This window comes from Athalia rosae, chromosome 4 (genome assembly GCF_917208135.1).
Source record: "Athalia rosae chromosome 4, iyAthRosa1.1, whole genome shotgun sequence".
NCBI classification, from domain to species: Eukaryota; Metazoa; Arthropoda; class Insecta; order Hymenoptera; family Athaliidae; genus Athalia; species Athalia rosae.
Window position 1 is genome coordinate 1,849,735 of NC_064029.1, and position 13,260 is coordinate 1,862,994.

At 42.7% G+C, this 13,260-nt stretch overlaps 1 protein-coding gene across 1 annotated transcript in view; it reads left to right on the forward strand.

Moving 5' to 3' along the window:
* The window catches only part of LOC110116898, a 54,897-nt gene that overhangs the window by 9,591 nt on the left and 32,046 nt on the right, over positions 1–13,260 (forward strand). Inside the window, exons 2-4 of the mRNA XM_048653737.1 lie at positions 3,766–4,079; positions 4,713–4,920; positions 5,019–5,114. Coding sequence (XP_048509694.1) covers positions 3,766–4,079; positions 4,713–4,920; positions 5,019–5,114 — 618 coding nt within the window. The remainder of the gene's footprint in view (positions 1–3,765; positions 4,080–4,712; positions 4,921–5,018; positions 5,115–13,260) is intronic.

Consider the following 13,260-nt stretch of genomic DNA (forward strand, 5'->3'; position numbering starts at 1 on the left):
AATCTATGACCACTCGAGATTAATAGATCGACAAAAAGTGATCGGGATATCTCAGTTTTTTCGCTATTTAGAGCCATAAATTGGCGATAACTCGAACCATTTTATGGATCGATCAATTTTTTTTTCAGATTTGGATTTCTGGGCTGATTATATGTGAAATTACTTTTGAAGAACCAAAAAAAAAATTCGATTTTTGAGCGAAAACTAAATCATTGTTTTAATTGGGTTTAATATGCTTTTCTTATGTATTTTGACCTCTGGAATCCGAATCTGGAAGAAAAATTGATCTATCTCTGAAATTGACCGAATTAGCGCCAGTTTTCAGCTTTTTGGGGTCAAAAATAAAAAATTGATTTTTCAATCTATCTTAACGTAATTTGAGCTCAGGAATCCGAATCCGAAGGAAAAATTACGCTATCTTCAAAAATGACCGAATTATCCTCATTTTTTCGCATTTTTTGGTACAAATTTGAGGATATCTCGAAGGGAAAAAATCGTAGCTCGATTTGGCTTTCGGATTCGTGTTTCTGAGGTCAAAATACGTAAGAAAAGTGCCATACGATCAATTTTAAAAAATAAAAATTTTTGGTCAAAATTTGAAAAAATCGTAAGGGGTACCCCTTGGAAAAATCTCAAATTTTGACCAAAAATTTTTATTTTTTTAAATTGATCGTATGGCACTTTTCTTACGTATTTTGACCTCAGGAACACGAATCCGAAAGCCAAATTGAGCTACGATTTTTTCCCTTCGAGATATCCTCAAATTTATGCCAAAAAATGCGATAATTCGGCGATAACTCGGTCATTTTTGCAGATAGATCAATTTTACTTTCAGATTTGGATTCCTGAGGTCAAATTACATTGAAATAGACTAAAAAATGAATTTTTTATTTTTGACCCCGAAAAGCTGAAAATTGGCGATAACTCGGTCAATTTTAGAGATGGATCAATTTTTCTTCCAGATTCGGATTCCTGAGGTCAAAATACGTCAGAAAAGTGCCATACGATCAATTTTTGGATATAAAAAAAATCTGGATTTTTTCGATTTTGGGGCCAAAACGAAGTATTTTTAAAATCGATCGTATGACGCTTTTTTCACGTATTTTGACCGTAGGAACACGAATCCATAGGCTAAAGTGAGCTACGAATTTTTCCCATCGAGATATCTCAATTTTTTTGCCCTGGGAAGCGAAGATCTCGCGGTAACTTAATCATTTCAGCAGGTAGAAGATACTAGTTTGTTTATTGTAAAGTTATTCTTCTTATTTCCTCCCACAATCACGTGATAGTAGTTCCATACTACCTTTTCGTTTGTGACTTGATTTATAAGTCAACGACTTTTATACCACCGAGCGCAGAATTTTAATTTCTATGTACATCTCGTTTGTATGGATGTGGTATACCTACTTGCATTTGCTTCTCTATATACCAGATATACATACATTTGTTATTATATTGTTTGTCATGTACAATACGCATACTACATGTACAGTATACGTTGTGCGTCGCGTTTAGTCGTTGCGTTGCTCGCGTTACTAACAGCGTTTATAATTGATAGGCACGCGTATGTAATTCACGCATTATACAGATATATACACATATATATTTCTTTTTTTTTTTACACTGCACCGCACATCATACCATGTACATACCCTTACGGGCACATGTGTACTCGTTTGTATACCTGCGTACGAATGTGAAATTAACAATTAAATTACAATCGTCCGCAAATTTAAAACGAGCCTTTCTCTTTTGCCCTAATTGGATCGTAAATTATTATCGACCTTTTGCCTGACGAGTTAAAAGTTGATGTTTTCGCCGGTATCCTCGTGTCCCCGTCCTTTAACGATATTCGAACTTTGATTCCGCGAATAGTGGTGTTAATTTTTATACGGCTTCGAATTCGCGAAACATGATTTCACTATCTCGACAACATTGAATGGGCGCACACCCGATAGTATTATACGATGTCGAGTCAAGTTTCCAGCGACGAAATACCTAATAGGGTTCTTCCAATGTATTGTGTCGAGTTCCAAAAATACGAAAATATCATAGAACCTGATCCGCTGCACCCGTCTCTATATCACAAATATGTCAAATTACACGCGAGGCAAAGATATACCAACCTACGTATATTACGTACAACCGGGGTATATGTGGGACAAGAAACGCGATACCGCGGTAAAGTTTAAAGTTTAAGCAGAAGGATCGCCCTACTCCCTTCCCTCCCCCCCGCATTACCTCTTAAAAAGTCACTCACCGTCACGCGGTTGTATTTTCTTCGTACACCGGACTACTCTAATTTGAAATTTGAATAACATTGCAAGGACGTCCCGTCATAGGGTCCGCGTTTCCTACCTCCTCACTCCGGAGCAACGAAACACTCGAACCGACAAAATTGTTAAAATGACGATGATCGCTCGACTCGTTTCCCCTTGGCTTTTAATCGGACGCACTCGGTTTGATTAAATCTCATAAATAAAATAAAATTCCGTATCACAAACCAGAAAGAAGAAAAATTCTCTTATACCGTGTCATAAATTATGCAATCTCACTCGGCAACTCCCGAGGAAGTGTAACGAAGAGATAAAGAAAGAAAAAAAAAAAACACCGGAGTGGATTCGAAACTAGTAGGAAAAAGGAGGAGTGGGTGAGGAAATGAAAAATAAAAATCCCCCGAGCGAATCAAGGAAATGGTTTGTCTTGGCGCGTACCCTACCTACTCTATATTCCACCTGTTGAACTTTAGCTTCTGCCGATGCAAAAGTGTGTACAGAGCTTATAAACGTAAGAAATTGATGCTACCGTGTCGTCGTCACGGTCCGGTGTGCGCCGGTGCTCCTCACTCGGCGTTACACGTCGGCCACTTTAATCTAAGACGAAACTATCGCGGTATAGTTAATATCACCGAAACAGCTGGAACCGGCATCGGAAAGTAGTCGCGCAAACAGCGCAACTGGGATACGGTTAAGAGTGAATTTTTATGCGTTGCTACACGCTGTCGGTGCTCTCGAGTGTCGCTCGGTGTACGGCACATGTTTACAGAGGTTCGCGCTCTCCGGTGCAATTTGGAAAAGTAGAACAAATTGCTTGTTTATTTCTCGGAACGCGGGAGTAAAACGTTTCTACGGATGAAATTAATTCGATTAGCACGGATGTATCAGCCTAACCCCGAGCCCCCGGGGAACGTGCTGATGAAAAATAAACAATTTTCTAGCGTATATCGTTGCGATTGTCTGTTCTGAGGATGTTAAAGGAGAAAGTCGGCGAAAATACCGTGCGAGCGAGACATTATTGCCTCTCTAGACGTATTCCAAAAGCTCTTCCAAAGTTTTCATTCCTCCTGATCGAATCTTCTCGTTTATTTATTCACACCTGATGGCGCGTCTACTCCCAAAACGGATTGACAATACTGAAGGGCGGTCGAATCGATTCGATCGAAACAGTGGAAACTAGCGAAAAGTAGGTTTTTTATAAAAACCGATGAGAATGGTAAAAAATTGTCGAGTGAATAACTTTGAATAGAAATGTAAATTTTATCGATTAATTACGAAATCACGTTTCTCTCCTTTTTCAAAAAAAAATCTAACTCGACGACACCTTTTATCTTTACAGCGTGGACAGCACGGACGAATGATGGACTGAAGTTAATCCCTGGAGCTCCGTCTGGTTCGTGAAAGCTTTTCGAAGAGGTTTTTTAAAAAGTTCAAATTATTATAATTTTTCCCTTTTTTTTTTTTGCTCCGAACAGCTCATGACGTCCAGAAGACGACAGGATATTTTCTCACATTTCTATTTATACGTATATACCAACGTGTTGTTCTTCTCATTTTTATTTTCGGCCCTACGACATAACGGTTCTCCAAGATTTGGGCCGGTACCATCCCGAGCCTCGTGGGGACAACGAGCACTCCCGTCTATACCGATACCTGGTAGATGGACACGAATTCACGCTAACAGTAGTATCACGATTTTCGATTCCTTATCGTTATGCCATTAGTGTAACGTGGCCAGCATCGATACACGTCGTCCCTCCTCGGTTTGGGCAGCGATTCGTCCTCGATGAACGATCCACACGGGTATGTATAAGCGATACTCGAATACGTGTACGCACCTTACGAGTGCGTCGTGTACGTACGTACGTACCTATATTTTATTATACGCGGCGTCGTCCGTACGCGCTGTGGGACAAACGTGCGCCCCCGCTCACGTCTTCTTTGTGTTGCCCGGGCACGTTTGCTTATGAAAACAAGTTAACCGGTGTGTTACATGCGTAGATCTTACATACACGTATACCTGCATACACGCCGTGCACCTCGCCTATGTACTAAACTATAATAACAGCTTGTATATATTATCTGGACAGGTTGTATAGGCTCAACATTTACAGTATTACAAGTACATCGACATCGTACGCGGTGTGCGTGCAATGAAAATGTGTTCGTTCGTCCGAATCACGTAGATGTGCGTACGCACGTGTGGGTGTATATATTTATGTTTGGTTTACGCGTGTTTGTTTGTACATAAATGTACGTACGGTATGTACCGAACCTGCTCTTGGTATAAGACAAGAGTGCGTAGAGTTGTCCGTCCGTCCGTTCGTCCGTCCATCGATTTATCCGATGTAAGTGTAATTTTACTCATACGCACTTACGTACGTACGTTGGTCGACGATGTGGTAAATACGAGGTGAGGTATTAATGCGCGTATAGAAACGTGGGTATTGCGCACAGAGGAGTTTGAGACACCGAGAAACTCACGCACGTACGCGCGAGGGTCCCGTAGCTGCTGTTGCTGCTGCTGCTGCTGCTGCTGTGTCACGTGTTGTTTATGCGTTCTACACACGCTCCGCCCCATCGCCTGATCTCTCTAGAGATTCTCAAGTACCGGATCGAGAAGAATATTCGAAAATATGCACCGGTAAGAGGAATATCACGGTACGAATCTATCTTCCAAATTCCATGGGGTTTTCAACCGTCAAAAAATTTCACCCCTTTGCTACGATTTGTGTACCGCAGGTTGGAAGCTTTGGCAGAGGTACGTTTTGGCCCGGTATGCTGGACGCGTGAAACCTTCGACCTGCAAAGGATGTACGGACTACGAGAGATATGACGGTGAGTCGCACGACGTTGATACCCTTCGGCTGCATTACCGCAGTCAATTCGTTACCCTGGATCGACGGAGATGAGGGAACGGGTGAGATTCGAGTCGGGCGACGACGATCCCCCCCCCCGGTTCTTTCGAACGCTCGACATCCCACGAAATTGGGTAATCCTTGTCCGGGACGGGTAGCAGCAAAAGGAGAACTTGGGGGCGACGGAATAATACGTATGAGGTTTCGATCGAGAGCCACTGCCATCGGCTCACATAAGCTCTACAGTGAGTAGAGTGTACGGTGTTTTATTTAGCCGAAGTGTCCGCGATGAAGCTAGAGGCCAAGCCAACCCGGCTAACCAACCAGACACCAACCGGCAGCTCCTTCTCTTCTCTCACTTTATAGGTATATATATACCATACGTATACGTACGCGTGCGTACATATAGATGCGGATACATATATTTCTATATATTCGACGAACGCGTGTTGGTAGCGCAGCTCACAAACTCGCGGGTACCAACAAACTGTCCAATGTTTATGCCCGTGTTGCGTGGGTACACTTGTGTTAGTTTCCCACCCACTTCACCCCTCTTCTCCCTTCTCTCGCCCCTCGCACACCCCTCCCCCCCCCCCCCATACGAAGATACAAGTATGCGTATAGGTTTTATAGCATCCTTTTTGCTCTCTCGTTTAAATAGACATTTACTTTTTTCTTATTTCCTCACCGTATACCGATCGCCCACACCCTTTCGTTTGCTTCTTGTTTTTTTGACTATTTTTTATTTCTTCGAGTTTTAAGTTTTTTTTTTCTTCCATCTCTTAATGGTGCTCTGTGGAAAACACCGAGCCCGAGTGCGAGTACCTAACATGCGTTGGAATAAGAAAGGAAAAAACAAAAAACAATGCAAATGAAAAAATGAATGAATAATAGATGAATCAATACGAATATGCGTGTATATTATCGGAAAGCGCGTTGTATAGTGAAAACGTGTACGCGTTGCATGTGAATGCGGCTCGGTTGTTTTATTTCAACGTTTTTCAACGCTTTTATACTTCCCACTCTTCGTATGATGTACGCGTAATATGAACATGTGCTGTTACTTCGTTCACACTCGCAATCAGTCTAGATTCTTCAGCAGACTCCGTGCACAAGTTTGCACAATTTTATAATTCATGCACCGTAGGATGTGCCATGTAAACGCATCGTCTGTTGGTAGGTATAACGCTGGCTGGATGCCACGTTACATGTACACCACGCGAGCTTGAACTTCACACCCCCTACGCTTATTTTCATTTATACCTTTTAATCAATCCCTGTAACTATTTTTTTTTCCATCAGCCATTACTTCTTTCCGGGGTAGCAAATCTGATCATCTTTATATTCGGAATCACTGTTGCTCGGCGGTGATTTCTTTGGATCTTTTCGAAAGCAGCAATTACCTTGGAAATCTCAATCTCAATCTCGACGTTCGTCGCTGCAGAAGTGTTGAAAAAATTGTTGTTTAACGGTGGGAAAAAAATGTATCACCGCACCCTGACACAGTGAGCATAATGTCGCATGCCCCATTGTCTATCGAGAGAGAGAGAGATAAGAATAAATGACGGATCTACTCGTCGCGTTACCTATTCCGTAGCCGAAGTATAACGAGGGACTTCAACGACCGCGTAAGAGAGGACGCTTTTGAGTATAAACGTGGGAAGAAAGTTGCGAAGAGGAGGAGCAAAAAAAAAAGAAAAAGAAGAAGAAAATAGAACGAACTAAAATAATGACTGAAAAGAAAACGCTGACCACACCTGTGCAGGTAGAGATTAATTCTTAAGTGGTTCGAAAAAAAGCAGCGTCTCGACCGGTGTACAGCATATACCGCGATATATTGGGCGTCTGAGTACGCGGCTGTCAAATGGTTTAACCACTCGAGGATCGGCTGACAACACGCGCGATTCTCCCCCAGCGAGGAAAGAGGAGGAGGAGGAGGAAAGGGAGGAAACGAATTCGATGCGAGCGAGACTCGCTACTCGCCGACGCGGAGCGGAGCGGAGCGGAGGACGACGCGGGTGAGAAGGTTGCGAGGTCGGGGGGGAAGGTAGTCACGGTGGTAAGGGTGAGTCGGTAGGTAACCACCTTATATACCTTATACCTACGTCGAAACGCGTTTTTCGATTTACGACTGTCAAGATAATGGCCGTGTCTCTGCAAACAATCGCGAGAAGCTCGAGATGGAGCGGGAGGAAGTAAGTAGGTAAGAGTACAAAGGCGAACTCCGAAACACCGAGGCTATACGTGGCCTACGTAGCGATGTCGCGACGACGACGGACGAACGCACGCCTCAAGAGTAAAGACGTACAGATAACTCCTGGCGGATCATCAAAGAGTTCCGACCTTCCAGCAATCCGGTGGCATCGGTTAGAATTTCAGATTACCACGCCGGATAACCGCGGCGCGAACTCGCGCCTCAGCGTCGAGCAACTTGTAATCCCAAATCTACGGATAATTCGATGTGCGAACGATTAATTGACGTTCGGTAAACCGGACGTTTTCCCGTAACCGGCATCTGAGGTTTTCTTCTATACGTAGCGCACCGGAACCTTGAAAAACTGTTTACGATTTAATTTCAGACAATCGAAACTTGGCTCGTTTTATTAGAATTGATTACCACGAAATCGTTCAATGAGTATACGAGGTGTTCGATGTTATCGCTCGTAATTATACCTATTCGAGGTTTTTTTTTTTTTTCTTTCTTTCCTTTTCCGTCCGGGTAACGGAGCCTCAATTAAATCGTTGAGCAAAACCATGAATTTCATTTACATCTTTTTTTTCTCTCTCTTTTCTCCTCCGATTCGAACGTACGAGTAGCGAAGAGTGCATCGTTTTACAAAGACCGTATAATTTTCACGCGAAAATCACATTTTGAATGGAACGAAAAATGATGGCGTAATGTATTTTCTCATTCACACATCTGTATAATTAAGATACTTGAACCGCGTAGGAAATTCTATAGTCGGTGCTTTTTTTTGTCAATCATTTTTTATCTCCTTTTATTTATTTATTTATTTTTTTTTTTCTTTTTAAACGAATACGCGCCAACGCAAACGACTCGTTGTTACCGGTCACAATGGTAACCAAAGCCAGACCCCGGTCAAGGTCTCTGAAATTAATTATCGTCATTAGCGGACGTCGCGGTGGTTCGCCCACACAACAGCTGTAAATTGAAGCGAGATTTTCGTACGCCATAAAGCGAAAACAAAACATTTTCTATAAAATTCACAAAAATTTCGATCGCCCGTTCGCAGCTACCCGTCTACACGTGTAACGCGTCCGCGCTGCGTTTCATGGTTATTGCCGTTTGTACCGCTGCAGTTGATGGTGTTTCTCGTGCAGCGTCGTTATCGATGCAATTAGCCGCGCGGGAAAACGAGCCTCGATCATTAAACTGGTCATTGCTTCGTCGATTTGTCGCGCACACGGCTCACGCTATTCCATGCCTATAAATACTACCGAAACAGATACACGTATAACATAATGTGCTTTGTGCGACCCGACCAAAACCGTGTTTGCCATCTGCGCGATACAAACGCATCTCCAATAATTATAATTCACTTCCCCTCCAAAACGTATCTGGCCAATTTCTCAATTTTTTGTTTTTTTTGTTTCAATTTTTTTTCAAGGAACACGCATCTACGTGTGCACGGTTATCGAATAGAAATTCGGAAAAAAAAATATCAACGGTCTAAGTTTAGATCGACTGAAAAGCGGAACTTGCACGCACGTGTGTGTGTGCGCGATATACACGTATATAATAAATTTGTGCATGTAGTCCATGTATATAAAAACGATCGTGGCTATAGTCGGCCGTAAAAACTGCCTCCGGACACGCCTTTCCTCCTTCTATTTCTTCGTCAACACGAAAATTTTATTCCAAGATGTTTTTCCGAGACCTTTCTACGCTACCCCGCCAGAAATCATAAAGATTCGAGAGAGAATCCCGAGGGAAAGGCAAAAAAAAAGGAAAAGAAACGAAAACGAAAAACGAAAAAAAGAAAAAAACACTCGAATCTGCATCGCAATGTATCGTACACATCTATTCTCTGTTATGTAAAACGAGAGACGAAGAACCTTGTGCACCGACGTTGCTATCTAGACATTGCCGCCGCTGCTGCTTCGTTCACGTCAGTTATATTATTAGCATTTAATTGCTGGTATATCCATTTACACGTTGATAATTACGCGTTTACCATTAGGTGTATGTGTATACCTGCACGCACATCTTTGCGGAGTTTAAATGATACGATGCGCGCAACGCTGCGGAATTTCGTGAAAATTGCAAAAAATGTCGATTCGCGAAGCGCGCATTTCGCTCGATCAGCCCGCTTTGAATTTTTCGTATTTATTTAGATTCCGCGAGATAGACCCTTTACATTATACCTGCGATATAAAACGGCGCGGCGTTTAGATAGTCGTTGGTGAGAAATTATCTGCCAATTTGTTGCGTGTTTGTTGTAAATTGTATGCGGTTATATGCGTGTACGCCCGTACGTACGGTCCCTATCCGTACACCGATGGAAAAAAACACGGGGTCAGATACATTGTGCGCCTGTACGGGTATCCCAAAATTTATCGGCTTTCGTATCGGCTTACAATTAGGGCAATTAACGATACTGTTTCACCACTACAGAGAGTTCACGTTCCGCAGGTGGGTAATTGTGCCACAAGCTACTAATTGGTAGATTAATCGACGTTCGTCATGCGTAATCTTCCGGCAAAAGGCGCGTCTCGCCATATCTTTTGTTTACCTCTAAGTTTCACTATGGGATATTTCGTAGTTTTTTATACACGGCGATCGTCGAATTCCCATGATAAATCAACCGCCTCCGGATCCCCGCGTGTGTGTCTGTTGCGTAATCGATATCGAAACGTATGATTTTCTTAGGCGATTACGTTCGTCGCGTTCACGTCCAGTGCGCCCGGCCGTTCGAAATTCGAGGACTGCTCCTTGCGCCGTTGATACGACAACGGGGAACGAGAAGAAAAAAAAAAGGTACGTCGCTCCGACTTCCGGTATTCACACCTCCTTGAAATTTAACCAGAAATTTTGAACTTTGTACAAAAGTTTCGAGTGTACGAGATGAGAAATGAAAGAACTTTGAAATTAACACGGTGCGTGCGGTGTATAAGACGCGAAGCCGCCGGTATCTCCGCGTTATAAGCGATACGCGCGCGTGTGCGTGTATACCGTGTGTAAACGTGTATAACTCCGGTGATAATTATGGGTGGTAAACAGTCTCTGTGGGCGATCTACTATCGCAGTTTCCTCTCGCACGCATCGTCGCGGTCCCCCGTACGCGTTTCTTCTGAGACCATCGCCTATCTGCACCCATACGCACGTGTTTATTTTCTATGCCGCTCACACTCGTCCTCGTACTCGAAAGAGAGGCGTGCGCCCACGTTCACATTTGTTTTCCTTTCGTATTTTTACTCGCCATGTGCCGCATCGCTCGTGGCAAAGAGCGGAGGCCTTCGTAACCTGCTCCGCGTTTGTCGTGCGGAGCTTTAACCGCTACCGTTCCTCCTGCTGCCCGCCGTTGCTCCTCCGCTTGAGCTTTCGGTGTTCCCATCGGTTTTTTTTCATTTTTTTTCATTTTTTTTACATCGCGTACGCGTACTCGGTGTAACTGTGTATACCGCGTGTAATATATGTATATATGATTCGAAGCACATTTCCTTCTTCTTCCTTTATATTTTCTTTCATTATTTTAACCGGGGTAAAAAGAAAGGCGAAGGAACGGAGGTATGGATGCGGTAATACGTGAAAAAAAAAAGAAAAAAAAAAAAGGGAAAACGAAAATTCAGCTTGCAGGTCTAAAAGCTTTGTCGAGTTAGGTGTTATGGCCTCGCGTTGCGGGAAAGAAAGTGATTTTATTTGTCGACAAAAAAAGGGGACAAAAGAGGAAAAGCTCGATCTAGTTTTTCTATATGCATATACCGTCGTATATTCATGCGCACGTATCGGGAGGTACGTATGTATACGTACACGATGTACAATTCGCTTTGACACTTTACCGCCTATATTTCACACGTGTTTCTAGGCGATTTATGCATATATTACGATAAATCACGAACGGGAATAAAAGCTGAAAGCGTAAACGAATCCTGTCGAGCTTTCTTTATCTATAAATCAGAAGGATAAAGCTTTCGTCGTGTTTTTGAAAATTTGAAAAATCGCTGTCCGCCGGTTGCGGGGAAAAAAAAAAACTTCCGTCGAGATGGCCGCGTAGAAATACTCCTCGCGATTCGCACGAGTCAACGATTTCTGTGTCGTCATTGAACACTGATTATCGATTACTTTTGAGAAATTTTTTCATCCATCTGTCGCTCGCGTACCTCACCGTATTCCGACAGCGACTCGTTCGCGAAAGCTTCATTTTTCATAATTCACGTGAACAGAGAAAGAGAAAAATTCAAGAGGATTCGCTCGCGCATCCCGCTTTCGTTCACATTTGAAAAATTGGTCGGTCTCTTTTGTAATTCCGTTTCGGTCAACCCGCGCGTATTCTCATCGTCCGCAAAAAGAGACGAGATGAACTCGTTGCGTAACGCACGTTATACGCGCGACGACGTCGCTATAATATGGTATATAGTATACACAGTAAATATGTTATATACTGATAATAAACAGTTAATTAACTGCATGCGGACGCGGAACTTGCGTTACAAAATTTTCAGTTTCTTCCTCTCTTTTACGAGTTGTATTTTTCATCCTCCTTCTTCACTCCCTGTATCTTTCTCCGGGCGTGTACAATATTACTTTAACTAAATTCTTTTTTTTCTTCTCCTGGTTTATCCTTTTTTTAGACCTCTTTTTTTTTCGGTAGATACCAAGCCGTGTACAAATAGCGCGCGTTTATGTTTGCCAAAGTAAGTTTACCCACGAAACATTGATAAAAATATTTTATTAAATTCTTAGCCCTGCGGTGCAGCGCTGCACGTTCTGCAGGTGCCTAGAATCCTTGTTCGTTGAAAATAAAAAAATAAAAATAGGGGAGGAAGAAAAGTTTTTTTAATAAACTGAATAACAACCGTGAAAGCGAAAGCTCTCTTCGAGTTCACCCGCACATTTTGGCTGCTGAACTATCCCCCTGGTGAACAGGGCGGATTCCGAGGTTTGAAAAGAAAAAAAAAAATATATGCAACGAGTAAAATGTGTGGCGAAATAAAACAAATCACTAATTATCAAGCGGTGCTACGAACGTGGAACAAAAATGAAAGTACCACACCGACTCCACTTGCTAAAATTTTACAACGTATCTTATTACCTCGTCTTTGCGGGTGCTCTCTAGTTTTCTGATTATACCGCGTGTCGACTCGTAAAAAGGGAACGGTTTATTGACGCCCTCGCGTTTATAAAATGAAACGAATTTCATCCCCTAGGAATATAGCGAGTGAAAAATTTCAGCTCGTACCTCCAGAGGGAAGAAGAATGAGAGAATTTCGACCTCCGCAGCCGGGTTCTAGAGTTTTAAAAACCTGAAAACTAAAATTTAGTTTTACACGTGGGTTCGCTTCGAGCCTCTTCTTAACTACTTCCTCCTCTTCTTCTTCTTCTTCTCTTTAACGTGTCCAAACTTTTGACGCGACATCGACGCCGAGCCCGTCCTTTCCGTATGCATTATACGCGTGTATAAAAATTCGTGTGGGCGTTGCGTCGAGGCGTCTATTATTTTTATTAGGCATTAATTGTTATCACCACTGGCTGTTGCTACCGCGTTGAAGAGCTGAGAAGAAAAAAGGAGAAGAGGAGGAGGAGGAGGTTTTACACTCACTCGCTCCGTGGTCGTAAGTGTCATAGAGTTAAGATGCATCCTGTTGTGGGAAATATCGTTGACCTCGCGGGGGATTCTCGCGGCGTCACCGACGCTCTTCTGCCGTCGCCGCATCGTTGAGAAAAGAAAATCCTTTACGCATAGGAGGATCGCGTATGAAAATAACAATAAATTACGATAAAAATAAATTTTTCTTACACACGACGAGAAACCGTTCTTTGCGGTTTTAATATTAATACCCGTTTATATTCATGACCGACGTATCGTTCTCATGGTCTCCACGATTCCGATGCAAAACGCTATTGATTTATTCCGACTTTTATCATTATTGTAACGACAAAACGC